Consider the following 15426-nt stretch of genomic DNA (forward strand, 5'->3'; position numbering starts at 1 on the left):
TGTCTAGATTATGCTCTTGCACAGAAGTGAAATGTGGACAATAAGTCATTTAGACATAAAGAGAAGACCAGTTGATAGGGCACATCCTGAAGCACCCTGGGATTGTCAATATGATAATGGGAGAGAGAGACATATATATATATATATATATATATATATATATAGAGAGAGAGAGAGAGAGAGCATGTGAGTGTGTGTGTGTGTGTGTGTGTGTGTGTGTGTGTGTGGAGAGAGACCAAGATTTGACTATTGTAAGCAAGTTTACATGGATGTAGGTTGCAGTAGTTATGCAGACATAAACAGGCTGGCTTCCTCAAGGTAGACTAGCATGGAGAGCTGCATCAAAGTGTTCTTTAGAATGAAGCCCCCCCCCCCCCCCCCCCCCACACACACACACACACGCGTGCACACCAAAACTGATATGTTAGGAGCATGAAAAATTATATATACTTTAAAGAGGCAATTAGCAAAAGAACACAAATGTAATAAGACAAGTTCAAAACACTGTAGAGTGTGGCAATAATCTCTGGAAAACTTCAAATAAGAGAAAGTCAAAGAACTGTATATTTACTAAATTATACATTTGAGACTACCAATGATTCCTTCAGTCAATTACAATAGAAAAACTGCATTTGTGATGGTAGGGCATTTCCACAAACTACAATTAAACAGTGTAAACTAATTGAATAGTCAAAGATACTCACATAAATAATAAGAACTATGGAAACTATTACTCAAATGACAAATGGTAGTAGCTCAGTATATAGCTTCCGAGATTACAAGAGCAATGCAGCACATAATAATAGAAAATGATTTTAATTTTGCAAAAGATCAAGATTCCACAACTGCAACATTGTTTATAGTTTCCATCACTGCATATACAATGAATCATTCACTATTAACTTAAAAAATTATACACATTTATTAACAATTTCAAAGTTCACAAATAACAGTGTGTAAAGACATCATTTTTAAACTACTATAGACCTTACAACAATAAACTTAAGTAAAAGTAAAGCACTGAACTTTCAAATTTTATGATGTTCCAGAAATTTGCAATGAACTAACAAGGGATTCCAGGGATGCTACCTGTTTTTTATTCCTACTCTGCCTCTCATACCTGTAACATAAAAAAGTGCTAAAGATTAGAGAGGGATATATCCCAACATGTACAATACATTCTGACATAAAATCAGCTGTTCTTTCACTTAACAAAGTGTCTTGAAGAGTAATTAAAATGAATCTAGAATTGAAGTTTTAACTGGTAATACTGTTAATTTGTACAACAAAGATGATTTTTAGTGGCAATGCAGAATCCCAGGGGGGGGGGGGGGGGGGGGGGGGAATCACAGCACAGTGCAAAGAATTTAAATGCTATGGAAGTGAAGTATCAGAGGCATGGTCATTGTCAGCTGGATTTATTAACACTGTGAGTCTAATGTTTACAATAAAAATTATGAATTTAATTGCTAGTTATTACTTAAGGTTCTTGCCAAAGTATGGTCAAAGTCAGTACTTAATGTTCCATCAAAATCAGAGTCTTTAAACGCAGAGCGCCAGCACAGACAAGAAATTAGAATGCAATCAGACATGGCTTTGTGTAACAAATGTAATTGGCATTCACCTACTGTGATTTAGAAAAATTTAAATCAAGAATGATCATTGGGGTTTGTACCCTGTACTAGAACACAAGAATTTTTACTGAGAATGAATGTAACAATTGGATGATGTTTATTAACATTCAACAATGGTTGTAAGACAGAAAGAAAAACCTATTCATAGAGAGTTTTCAGTACATGAACTGTTTGTTAGAAACATGGTTCTACTAATGGAAATATTTATTCAAAATGATTAATGGAAAATCTCATATAAAGATGTGAAACAAATACTAACAAAGAGAGAGAGGGGCTGGCCAGTACTTACCTCAGCTCAGTACAGCTGATAGATAACACAAAACAACAGAAAATTTACATTCCTACCTTTCGGAACTTTGTTCCTTCATCAGGGAGGAGAGAGGGGAAAAAAGGGAACCCATGGGTTGTGAGTAACTAAATCCACTTTCTCTTCTTCCCTTTTTCCCCTCTCTCCTCCCTGATGAAGGAACAAAGTTCCGAAAGCTAGGAATGTAAATTTTCTGTTCTGTTTTGTGTTATCTATTGGCTGTACTCAGCTGAGGTAAGTACTGGCCAGCCCCTCTATCTCTTTGTTAGTATTTGAAATATTTATTCACCCATTTTCAGCCTAAATATTAATTTCAATGGCTGTCTTGAATAAAATTTAAAATTAATCACAATATTTTTTTCAAAGTTGAAGAATGTTACAGCTAGTACTTTAGAAAGTTTGAGGATATAGGGGCTAAGAGGGCAGGGGTTCTTATTAGCTGATTAATCACTTCTAAGAACTGTTCAACAGCCAAGTAGTTGTATAAATTTTGGACTTGTATAATTGTTAAATGGAATGCAATTCTCTTGCATCATATGATTTGATTGAATACTACAATATGTGGAGAGACTCAGCACATTGCTTTGCACATACAATCATTTCTTTGTAGCATTATAACTTATACACTGACTCAATTTCATTCCTTTGGTAATCGCCTCATGGTGTTTAATTTGAGTAAACAATACAGTAACTCTAATAATATTTAAGGTCAATGTGACATATTTTTCATTCACCACTTATTAAAATGACCATACCTGAGAGCAATTTCATGGAGAGCCCACTTTGCTAATTTCTGTGCTTCCTTCTTCTTTGTTGATGTGCATTTAGGTGACAAACCGATGTTGGTTGCTGCCTAAAAGAAAAAATTTCTTTTTAATAGTAAATGGAAACTCAGTTATTACTTAAAACCGATAGTATTTCATAAATCAAACAATGGAAAATCCAGGATGGAATGTAACAATACCAGAGAAGGAAAGTTGCTACTCACCATATAGCGGAGATGCTGAGTCGTGATAGGCACAACAAAAAGATTCACACAATTATAGCTTTCGGCCATTAAGGCCTTTGTCAACAGTAGACACACACACACACACACACACACACACACACACACACACACACACACGTGTGTGTGTGTGTGTGTGTGTGTGTGTGTGTGTGTCTACTGTTGACAAAGGCCTTAATGGCCGAAAGCTATAATTGTGTGAATCTTTGGTAATCGCCTCATGGCGCGCCCACACACACACACACACACACACACACACACACACACATCTGCAGTCTCAGAGAGCTGCAACCACACTGCAGTAGTGTACACACACACACATCTGCAGTCTCAGAGAGCTGCAACCACACTGCAGTAGTGTATGTGTGTCTATTGTTGACAAAGGCCTTAATGGCCGAAAGCTATAATTGTGAATTTTGTTGGTGTGCCTATCGTGACTCAGCATCTCCACTATATGATGAGTAGCAACTTTCCTTCTCTGGTATCAGTATTTCATAAAGTCATTTCAAATGTAGGTTTCTCAGAAGGTGCTAGAATGACTTACTTTGGTTACTTAAAGTCTCTCATTGCTTATGGCCTAGTTTTATGGGGCAAAACTAATAGAAAAGGGCTACTCGAATATTGTCATATAGCTCCACAGGGACTCACTGTAAAATCCCTATTTAATAAGTTATGCACACTCACAGTGCCATTGTTGCATCTATTCAAACGTGTGTTGATGAAAAATTGTTGGAGACCTGCAAACTAATAGCAATTACCATTGTTATAACACACGTAACTGTGGATCCTTCCATGTCAAGTGATCGAGAACAACTCGTACTCGGATACGTAAGCTATTTTGATATCATTCTTTATAGCGCACTGCCAACATACATAAAAAGATTGAAGGAGGAAGCAGCTTTTAGAGCAGAGTTAGAAACATTTCTTGTTGATAAGTGTCTCTACAGTGTAAGTAAATATGTTAGCTTACAGACATATTAGTCCCTAACTTGTTGAATACTTTTAACAGCTACCTATGATGTGTGTGTGTGTGTGTCTGCGTCAGAATGTTTGACATGCTAGTATTCTCTATTCTTTACTTCAGATTAAGTGCGGTTCACCTCTTCCGAGAATGAAATCAGTTGCATGAACAGCTGTGATACTTGAAGTGTTGGCAGGTGTTCATGTGTTTACATTTTCCTGAAGTGCAAATATGCAAATATATGAGTTTATAGCTTTCAGAAGTTTAATATAAAATAGTTCAATGTATTAGTTGTACCACAGATTGTATTGCTTGTGCCTGATACGAGGGCTATCCACAATGTACATTATGTTTTGGAATTAAAAATAAATAAAGTATTGGAAATTTTTTTTATTATATACAGATGAAAGCCACACTTAAATACTACTTTTCTACATAGTTGCCATTTAAATTAAGGCACTTATTGTAGCGATGGACGAGCTTGGAAATTCCTTTGTTGTAAAATTCGGCCGCCTGCGCCTTCAACCACGTGGTTACCTCTTCTTGAAGCCGTGCGTCGTCATCAAAACACTGCATAGCCAACCACTTCTTCATTGCTGGGAATAAGTGGAAGTCGCTCGGTGCCAGGTTGGGACTGTACGGCGGATGAGGAAACAACTCCAACTTAAAAGATTCGAGAACTTCACGAGTGGCATTTGCCGTGTGGGCCCGGGCATTGTCTTGAATCAGCAAGATCTTTGAGCCCAACTTTCCCCTGCGCTTGTTTTGTATTGCTCTTCTGAGGTTGTGCAGAGTTTGGCAATACCTTTAAGAGTTTATTGTAGTGCCTCTTTCCAGGAAATCCACAAAAATCACACCTTTTCTGTCCCTCAAGACAGTCGCCACGTGGTTGAAGGCGCAGGCGGCCGAATTTTACGACGAAGGAATTTCCAAGCTCGTCCATCGCTACAGTAAGTGCCTTAATTTAAATGGCAACTATGTAGAAAAGTAGTATTTAAGTGTGGCTTTCATCTGTATATAATAAAAAAATTCAAATACTTTATTTATTTTTAATTCCAAAATGTAATGTACTTTGTGGATAGCCCTCGTATATTCTCCTTGTACACCAGGTACATGTGGTTTAATTTCCAAATCATATACAGAACCAGGAACCTAAGGCTGTGTTAATGGAATGGACTCACATTCAAGGGGAGTGTTTCCAATCTGGCTGCCCTGACTTATGTTTTCCATGGTTTCCCAAGTTGCTAAGGTGAATGCCAAGGTGGTTCCCCTGTAAGACACCAGGTGATTTCCTGCCCTATCCTTGCCTAATCCTATCCTACTCTGTGTGCATATTTTTTCTGTAATGCATCTGATATGTCCTATACTGTTCTGTTAAACGGTCAAAAGGACAAATAAATAAATATATTTAGCTTCATTAAGAAAATATAACATTTGACAATGTGTAGTTGCCACAAATGGGTATTAAGTAAAATGTGTGAAGTTTCATGATGTACAGGTGCCTCTACTGTGAGCAATACTAAATTTCCAGTAAAGAATGCACAGGTATTAAAAAGCCATCAACTTTTTAATCATTCTGCTAAACAAAAAAGCTGTGCTGTTGTCTTAATGGTGGGGATATTATGAAGATATCTTTTGTTCTGATGTAAAAAGAAACTATACAAGAATTATGTCTCACCACTGTTTTGTTCTAATGTCCCTTCTTTTTTGAACCTATTAGTAGTTTACCAGACCAAAAGTAGTCCAATTTATTAAAAATTAAACATGTACTTGATATTTCCTCAAGAAACACATGATTAAAAATTTGTGTTTTACCTTCTATAACATTTCAGTCAACTTTGTTGTTTTAATATAATACCAGACACGTCTGTACCCTCCTTGTCCCAACAATGTGTGGGCACTTAACTTATGAAGTAGGAAATGGAATAATTTATACTGACAATAGTGTGATATCACTGGCAGCTTGGCTATCTGATGTGATTATTTTTTACTCCTGTCCACCCTCCTATCCACCAGTACACTCACTCACTCACTCACTCACTGACTCACTCATTCATTCACACATCTGTTCAGTACATCCCACTTTAAGACAGCTTTTAGAATTTGGGAAGAAGCAAAGTTCTACATTATGATAGAGACCTCATGGACTGGACTTCTTCATTTTTCTTCATATTTATAGGATCTGAAGGTTGTAGCCAGGCATCATGTGGGCATTTGCTACACGTTACAGTTTTCACCAGTGGGACACAATGTAGTGCTTTTATTCAAAGAGGCTTACAGCTGGTAAAAATGGAAAATAATGTAGACTGTTTTTTAATCTCCCATGGACAACAGATGATGATCATTTTTTGTTTAATGGAAATGGATCACAATTGTGAACTGTACCACATCATCTTGGAAACTACTGACTCATAGGGAAGCTAACAAGAAAAAAATTATAGTATTCTGATAAATAACATTTTTTGTAATGAAGTACAGTCCTCTATCTTTCCATGCAAGTTATATCATGCACTTGGCAATAGTTTTTGAGTTATTGATCTTTCAAGTGTTGTTTTACTTTTGGATCATCTGGCATTTTTTTGTTTATGAAAGGCAGGTATTGTGTGACAGATCCATTATATGAAGTGCATTATGAAAGCACATGTAGTTATAAAAGAGAGCACTGACAATGAAACAACAGAGCTGTCACTGATGTAAACACTCTTCTAAGAAGATTTTTGTGAAATGAACAGGCTTCCCACACGAAATACTACTACTACTACTACTACTACTAATAATAATAATAATAATAATAATAACAATAATAATAGCAACTACTATGTGCAGCAGTTACAGGAACATAACAAAAGAATCATGAATAACTAAAGCCTAATTTAATTTATGAGCAACTACTGGCTAAATAATAATAACAATAATAATAATAATACCTGGTGAAGTAGTTACAGGAACATAAAAAAAAAAAAATCATGAATAATTAAAGCCTAATTTAATCTACAAATAGCTACTGGTCCTGAAAAACAAACCACGTACACACTAAAATTAAATTGAGCTTTACACACACACACACACACACACACACACACACACACACACACACACACACACACACACACCTGTGCTAGGCCAAGAGTTACAGAAGAACAACCTGTAATATAAGATTGACTGGCACCCACCAGAACTATACCATGTTTCCCACCTCTAGGCAGACTAAATATATTCAGGTCATCCTGTCTGCTGGACACATACAGCAGTGTAGGGGATGTATCACATACAGTAATTTCATGCTGCAATGAAAATGTAGTTACTTTATAACTGACAAGACTATAGTGATAAAGACTGTCTTCTCCATTAGACAAATTTGCAAATTATTAGTGGATGTGTCAGTCTTAATTGAAGCAACCTTTGGGGTACGAGGTAGTCATGCTAATTAATAAGCAGAGATGGGTGCTAACCATATAATGTGCTGGGTTTCACAGCTGACACAGTCCATCAATTCTTTTTTTTTAACTACTTAAAAACTGAAGGTTGCCAAATGAGCAATAGAAGATGAACATAACCAGAAGAGATAGAAAAACAAACAGGTTGATAAGAGAAAAGGCAGGAGTGGGAGACATGTTAGTGATTTATGAAACTGAAATGGGCTGCTCATATAGTAAGATGAAGTGTTGGGAGATGGAGAATCTATGTTGGATTCCCCGTGATAAAGAAAATGTATCATGAACAACCTATTGGAAGATGGACTGAGGACAAACAAGAAGGGTGGATTTAGGTGTCAAAAGATGATGGATGGAGAAACCTGTGTGAGGTCAGGTCTATACCCAGTAATCGATGATAAATGGTTGATCAAGAAAAAGATGAAGAAGAAGATGTGATGATAACTCTGAATTGATTTTTAAGCCTTAGTTTACAGCTGTTATTCTAGTGCAAAACATGCTGTAAGGATGACACTATCCATACAACTGACAGATGCATGCAAGAAATCTGACGGGGTTAATAAATAAAAACAAAAAGCGAGTAAGATTCTTGTCAAATTATTTACTGATGGATTTTCCAGACATTCTGAGTTTTGCAGTAACAAAAGGAAAATTTTAGACCACGAATGAACATGTGCAACAACAAATAAACATCTTTTTACCTACACTTTTTTTTTTTTTTTTTTTTTTTTTTTTTTTTTTTTTTTTTTTTTACGCATCATACCTGAGACCTCAGATTGTTTCAACTTTTGATCATTCAGAAACTGGTTTTATCCCTTTCCTTTAATGTAACCATTTTTAATCAAATGTTTCTTTTCCCAGAGAGATAAGATGTATTGCAGCATACAATAACTTATTTGCAGTTTGTAATCTATACAGATACTGACAGCATATGCAAAGGAGGCAGAACTCACTGTCTAAATCAGAAATTAGAGTAGCAATCAATACTTTGTTATAAATTGTGTAAGCAAACTGTTAACTACAATTAATTCTAACTTTTACTGTTTCCAACTGCTCGAAGAGCACACAAAGAAGAGAAAGTAAGACATAAATATAGATAAAACAGTTTAACTTACCAAAAATAATCCATACAAAGCTCTCATGTTATTTGGATTCAACTTGATGGCTTCACAGTAATGTGCACGAGCAAGTTCCATGTTTTCAAATCCTCCCTGAAAGAACAATAGAAATAACCTGTTTCTAGCAATTCTCAAAACAGCACTTCATAACTGTTTGCAACAAATCTCAAAACAGGTGTTGGCTATGACAAAATAATTATAATACAATGGATTATTTGCAGCAGTTGGCTTGTTTGGGGGAAGAGACCAGACAGCATGGTCATTGGTCTCATTGGTTTTAGGGAAAGATGCGGAAGGAAGTCGGCCGTGCGCTTTTATAGGAACCATCCATTTGCAGCAGTCCTTGCATAATTTATGAAGCGGACAATATATACAGGGTGATTCACAATGCTACGCAAATATTTTAATATGTTATTCTACAAGTAAAACTAAAGAAAAGAAGTTCATATAAACATAGGTCCTCAAATGTATAGTTACGGAGTTACAGCTAATGAAAGATTTTGCCTGAAGTTCAGCAACTTAATTAACATGAAGCCATCACAAAACTGTAAGAGGTTAAAATAAAGCACGATTTCCATTTATTTTGTTGTTATTGGTCTGATGACTCTAATAAAACATGTCCCAGATGTGTATCTGCAGTAGCTTTCCAGAACTTCCAGAGAAGCAAAGATTATTATATAAGTAGATTTGTTTACTTTCCATTAAGAATGTAGGAACATTTATGTCATTGTTGGCAACAGTTAGTGAGTTGTTTCAGTCATTTTCCAACCCTGAAAGGAGTCCGTTTACTGTATTGTTCAGTGAAAGAACATAATACCAACAGCGTATTTAAGTGAAACCACATAGTAACTATTGTAGTTTGTAGATTGTTATTAGATTCACCAGATATAACACCAAAATAAATGGAAATCGTGCTTTACTTTAACATTGTACAGTTTTATGATGTTTATATGAACTTTTTTCTTTAGTTTTACATGTAGAATAACATATTACAGTTTATGCATATCTTTGTGAATCACCCTGTATTTCTACACGGTAACTGGCTTGGGTTTAATCAAACTTCTGCCTGGTGTCAAAACACTGTAGAAGCGCTGGGAGGTTTACAAGCACCCCCCAAGGTAATAAGATTGGGAAGTCATTCAAATAATGGTGGGAGGCTATTATCGAGCTTCTTGTATGAAACTTTAGTGCAGCCTATTACATTTAAATTTACAAATATTGTGAAAATATATCCTTATTGGGAGAACTTTAGTGATGTGTAGATCATGTATAAAGGAGACCGTGAATAGGATGCTAGTGCAATCCATTCTTGAGTACTGCTTGAGCATTTGGGATACCCACCAGGTCACATTAATGGAAGATATTGAAAATTCAGAAGTGTGCTGCTACATTTGTTACAGGTAGGCTATTCTACTGCCACCAATGTACATTTCGTGTAAGGACCATGAACATAAGATGAGAGATATTGGGTTGCATAAGGAGGCTTATGAATGGCTGTTTTTCTATCACTATTTGTGAATGGAACAGGAAAGGAAATATCAGTAGCGGTATGTCGTACCCTCCGCCATGCACAGAACGGTGGCTTGCAGATTATGTACACAGATTTAGATATAATATACATTAACAATAAAATGCAAGACCTTGATTGTAAGTGACAAGTGAAAAACTTCATGTTGGGCTGGCATTTGTGTCTCTCCATATAATATATACAAATAATATACAAATTCAACAATAATCTATTAGAAGAATTACTACAGATTTGAAATAAATCAAAGTAAGTAAGTTTGTTTCAGAAATAAGTTATTACACGGACAATTAGTCCAGCTTTATTGCCAGTAAGCAAAAGGAAGGTTCCACATTCTGGACACAGACGAGTTAATCATGGTTGACCGACTGCCATGTCATCCTCTGCCAATGGTGCCATCGGATGTTGTACAGAGGGGTGTGTGGTCAGCACAACACACTCCTGGTCATTGCTGGGTTTTTTGACTACAGAACTGCTACTATTCAGTTGAGTAGCTTCTCAGTTACCCTCACAAGGCCGAGGGCTTGCCATACCAATCCTCCCACTGATGAAAAATCCCTTGAGTTCTGGGAGTCAAAGCCAGGTCCTCTGCATGGCAGTCAGCAGTGCTGACCACTCAGCTATGCCATTATATGAAATTAAATGCTGGGTGCAGAGACTGTCTGTTGTTGATGATAGTTTCTACTAGTTGCTACTAGACAATATAATGTAAAATTAAAGTAGTTTAGCTACAGACATTACTACATTTATTACTGTATTACAGCAAGAACACAGCCAAGTTAAATGTCTTTGCCAAAGTCAACAAAAGAAAAGTACAAAATAAAAGTGGTATGGATTATATACGGGTGCTGACAGAGTTGTAGACAGCAACAATGGAAATTCCTGGATGGATAATACATAAAACAAAAGAAAGGCAACTGTTTACATACAGCTGACTGATGCATGACACAAAGACACACACAGCAGAAACAGTATTTTACTTGACTGTGAGCTCTTGTTTTTTCTCTAGCAGAAGTAAGCACACGCACATACGCACACACACACAGATGCACAAGCCTGTGACTACAGACAGAAAGACTGATCCTTGGGGCCATGGGCATGTGCGTTTCGGTATCTTTGTGGTTGTGTGTGTGAATGTGCATACTTTAAATAGTTAACTAGAGAAAGATAAAGAGCTCACTAGCTACTAAAATGCTGTTTCTGTTGCATGTTTCTATGCACCGCACATCAGTGAGACGTAGGTGAAGAGTTTTAGATAGTATATACAAAAGGGATCAAACTGTATAATATGAGGAAAAAGAGATTTGTTCTAACACAATTATCTAGTTTTTTCTTACAAGACCATGTCAAATCAAACACACCTATTTTACTTCACAATTTTAGATTTTGCTAAAATTTAGTATAATTATAGTGGGTGCTGAGACTAAGAAAAAGTCTACATTTCAATTTTTTATCTCAAACCATTCCTGAAATATCGCTATGTAAACTTTTCAAAAACCAGCCAAAGATGAGTGAACAGACTTTTTTTAAATTGCCCTAGGAGCTGCTCTAATTGAGATATAGAACTGGGAAAGGTGTCATTTTGCATGCTTTTTCCAGGGATATACAACAAAACATAGCTTCTAATTAATAATCTTTTTCAAAATACTAATTAATATTTTGATTTAATTTTTTTTACAAAAAGTACATAATTGAAAACTTTCAAAATATTTCCACAGCTACTTCATACTGTTATAAATCACATGGCAAGATATAAATGTGGGATGATGATGGGTTCATTGTTAAAAAAAATTATTCCGGACTCTTGTTTTTCACTAACAGCCGTAGTCTGACCAAACTGACCTCTAACAAACAGGAATTTCATTAAAATATACTGAAAGGTAAGTAAATAAAAAAACTATTGGAAATATCAAAACATCACCTTATTAAAACAAAACTAATCAGCATATTTTATAATTGATTGCATATTTTAATTTCACACAACTTAACTAACAATATATTAACTGATGAAACAAAAAAGTTTGAGCATTTAACTACAAACTGAAATGAAAAAGTACAAGTATTTACATTATAGTTCTGGTCCATGATGTTTGAATGAAACTATTAAAAACATTAAATACATAATGCTTGTTTTTGAGTAATAGCTAAATTTAACACAAAAGGTAGTAACAGTAATTTTGAAAAAAACTTTCTATAAAATATAAATTACCAGTAACAATAACCTGAGACAAAAATTAAGTTCTGAGTTGAAAGCAGTTTCCCAATAAATTGTCTTGGAACTTCACAGATTACATTTTAATAAAGCCGAATGGGTTTGGTTTACACCACTTTCATTAAGAATGTATGTTCTCCCTGTCAGAGTAAACGGATTTACTTTTGTGAGAACATCCACAACTGACACCAATAGGACATCTGCATGTGCAGGGTAGGAGAATAACTTAGTTGGTCCACATGAATGAAGGAAAGTTATTTTCACTTCATCAAGTTCTTTGTATTTTTCTAAAATGTACCCAAGACACCAGTTTCTGCCACATACAGTGGTGAAATAGCCTGATACATCTTGTAACTTCAGTTTGTCTGGTGATGTAGTTACTTCCCTCTCCCAATCTGCATATCGCCTGAAAAGTATTTGAGTATTAACTTTGATGTAGTGTTGGGAATTAAAGCATGAAATTGCTGTGTTCCTTTGATTGTCAATGCCCCTTCAAGCCGACTTTTTAATAATATTTCTGAAGCAGCATAGTCTTCTTGAGTGGAATACGCAAAATCAACATTTGTGATATCATCTACTGCCAACTCAAATAGATCTCGTGGAGTTTGGATCTGATTTTGGTACGGCCTTTGCAGACTTGCACGAGCTGCCAGTCTCTTACCTGAATCCCCTACTCCATCACAAGGCCCTTTCCCATGTGCTGTGGCTGAAAAGTGCCATTCAGCTTTTATGTTGAAGCCTTCTTAATGAAGGCAAAGGTTCAGGAAGTTGTTCTTATTTTTGTACTGAGCAGCAGAACTGTCAGAATAATAGTATATCCTTTTTGGAAGCTTTTGGAATTTATTTGATAGATAGGAAATAAGCTGCTTTTGAAAGGTGTAAACCTCAACTGTATTGTGCTCCAGGCACTCAGAAACAATGACAAAGCTCAATGTCCAATTTTGTCTTCCTGTTTGTAATATATAACAAAAGGATGAATGGTAATCTGTTGTCTTGTCCAGCGGTAACTCTGAGCTTCATCCTGCAGAACTATACAAAAATTTTCTGAAAAATCACATATGACAACAAATTCAGATTCCGTAAGGTTTTCTCTTGTGGAGTTAAGGAATGTTCATTGTTGCTTGGCAATGAAGTCATGCCGAATCAAAGTAGGCATCTTACTACAAAATAAATCTATGAATTCTTCTGAAGTTTTCTGAACACTTTCAGATTACAGTGGTCAATCCACTGTCAGAAAAGAACTCGTTCAATTAAGTTTTAATCAAAAGAATCTTGTAAAATTTTATGTATGACAGTTTCTCCTGGGCAGTAGTCACAGTTTCCCAAGTTGCAATCAACTTATGATGGGTTGTGTGTTTGCAATGCACTGCTTATAATTGTTTAAGCTGCTGCTGTTTGTTACTATATTTAGTTTGGAATTTTCTATCATTAATTTTATGTTTTGGCGAGTTGTGCACACACAGACAGTGTGTGTGCGCCACTCCAGCCAGCAAATACACAATGTTTCGGTCTCAACTCAGCAAATTTAGAGAAACTTGTCTTTAAAATGTTTGTAAGCTTATCTAAGGTTACACTAAATAAGTCATTTTGATATTTTTGTTTAACTTCCACTTGTTTCTGTAACAAAGAACTTTATGAAGTTTCTTTAATACCTGGCATTGCCCAGCTAACTTCACCATTTTCATAAAATGAATGTACAGTTTTGACAGTTTCTGTTGGTAAATACTTTCCTGGTTTTGGGTTTGGACCTTCCATGAATCCTTTTTCTTTCAAAAAGTTTCTGGATTTCTGAACAATGTAATTAGGAGCATTAAATTCCCTCATTATTTACCTGACACTCCACTTTTCAGGTAAAATTGTAAGAATCATTAGTTTTTTTGCTCTACTTATGGAATTATTAAAGTTTGTTTTGAGATTTTCAAGAACGGATTAATCAGTATCAGTATCTGAGGATGACGTTTCAGCAGCAACAAAAAGTTTACATGTCACTGATGAGGAGATTTTTTTCACTTTTGATTTGGCGTAACACATAGATGTTACTTTTTTCTTATCAACTGGGGACTCACCTAGTTCTCGAAGTGATGTGTTAAGTGTTTGAACAACCACTGAAGTTGCAGTGAAGTCAGGATCTTGGTCTGAGATGATTATCTCTGATCCAGAAGAATCTTCTTCAACACTTTTATCACTGATGGGCTCTGGTGTATTTTTCAATGTGGTTACATCTTTCCTACATTTATCACAAATCCTGCCACCACCAGGTAATTGTGGAAATAATTTGGGCATCCATGCTGTGACATTTCTCAGTTTTTTTCCTGTCTCTAGTAAAATGATTTGACTTCTTCAGTGGATTACAACACTGCACTCTTACAACACTGCACTCCTGCACTCTTACAACACCGCACTTTTTACTTGGTTCCATATTGATACAAAAACCACTTATAAACTCTCCTTCAATTTATAGATTTACTTGTAAATGAACTATTAAATATACTAGATACAAATTGGTCAACACAGAGGTAACAATTGATTTGCACTAAAACCACAGTGCACAATAATGCTGTAGGCACATTAAGCCTTAGAAGGTAACAGCCTTATATCCTCTCAACAATGGCTCCAGTCTCTGAATGATTGTACAGATATCAAGCACGGTGCTTGTTTCAACTTGTTCACAGCCTGCTGCATACATGGACAGAAACACAAGTATGCTCAGCCTTCATACAGTGGCTAAAGTCTGTGCTAATGAAATGTGTATTTTTGGACCAGAAGTATTACATCAATAGTCTACTCACAAGTTTTTCACACCTTATTTAAACCTTAGCTATAGGTCCCACACTCAACATTTTGTTTTGCCAGTTAATAGACTATTAGTTTAAACTGTAAGAAACTAAAAATATTAGCAACCAATGATAGAAAATGTTGTATAGTTTTGTTTCAAGAAGGTGATATTCTGATATTTCTAGTACTTTTTTACTTACCTTTCAGTATATTTTAATGAAATTCCTGTTTGTTAAAGGTCAGTTTGGTCAAACTACGGCTGTTAGTGAAAAACAAGAGTCCGGAATAATTTTTTTAACAATGAACGCATCATTGTATTGTATGTTAAGTGGGGACCTATAAACATCAAAGAGGCTCTATCCCCGCAGCAGACGCAGTGGTCCACAACCCCACGACGACTACCGCAGTCCACTTCACCCCTCCGCCGCCCCACGCCGAACCCAGGGTCATTGTG

At 35.8% G+C, this 15426-nt stretch overlaps 1 protein-coding gene across 1 annotated transcript in view; it reads right to left on the reverse strand.

The window, feature by feature from the left end:
- Positions 1-541: 541 nt before the first annotated feature.
- The window catches only part of LOC126161877 (ER membrane protein complex subunit 2-like), a 72204-nt gene continuing 57319 nt past the window's right edge, over positions 542-15426 (reverse strand). The window contains exons 6-8 of the mRNA XM_049918010.1: positions 8458-8553; positions 2697-2794; positions 542-1120 (exon numbers count right to left, since the gene is read on the reverse strand). Coding sequence (XP_049773967.1) covers positions 1036-1120; positions 2697-2794; positions 8458-8553 — 279 coding nt within the window. The 3' untranslated portion in view covers positions 542-1035. The remainder of the gene's footprint in view (positions 1121-2696; positions 2795-8457; positions 8554-15426) is intronic.

This window comes from Schistocerca cancellata, chromosome 1 (genome assembly GCF_023864275.1).
Source record: "Schistocerca cancellata isolate TAMUIC-IGC-003103 chromosome 1, iqSchCanc2.1, whole genome shotgun sequence".
Taxonomy (NCBI): Eukaryota; Metazoa; Arthropoda; class Insecta; order Orthoptera; family Acrididae; genus Schistocerca; species Schistocerca cancellata.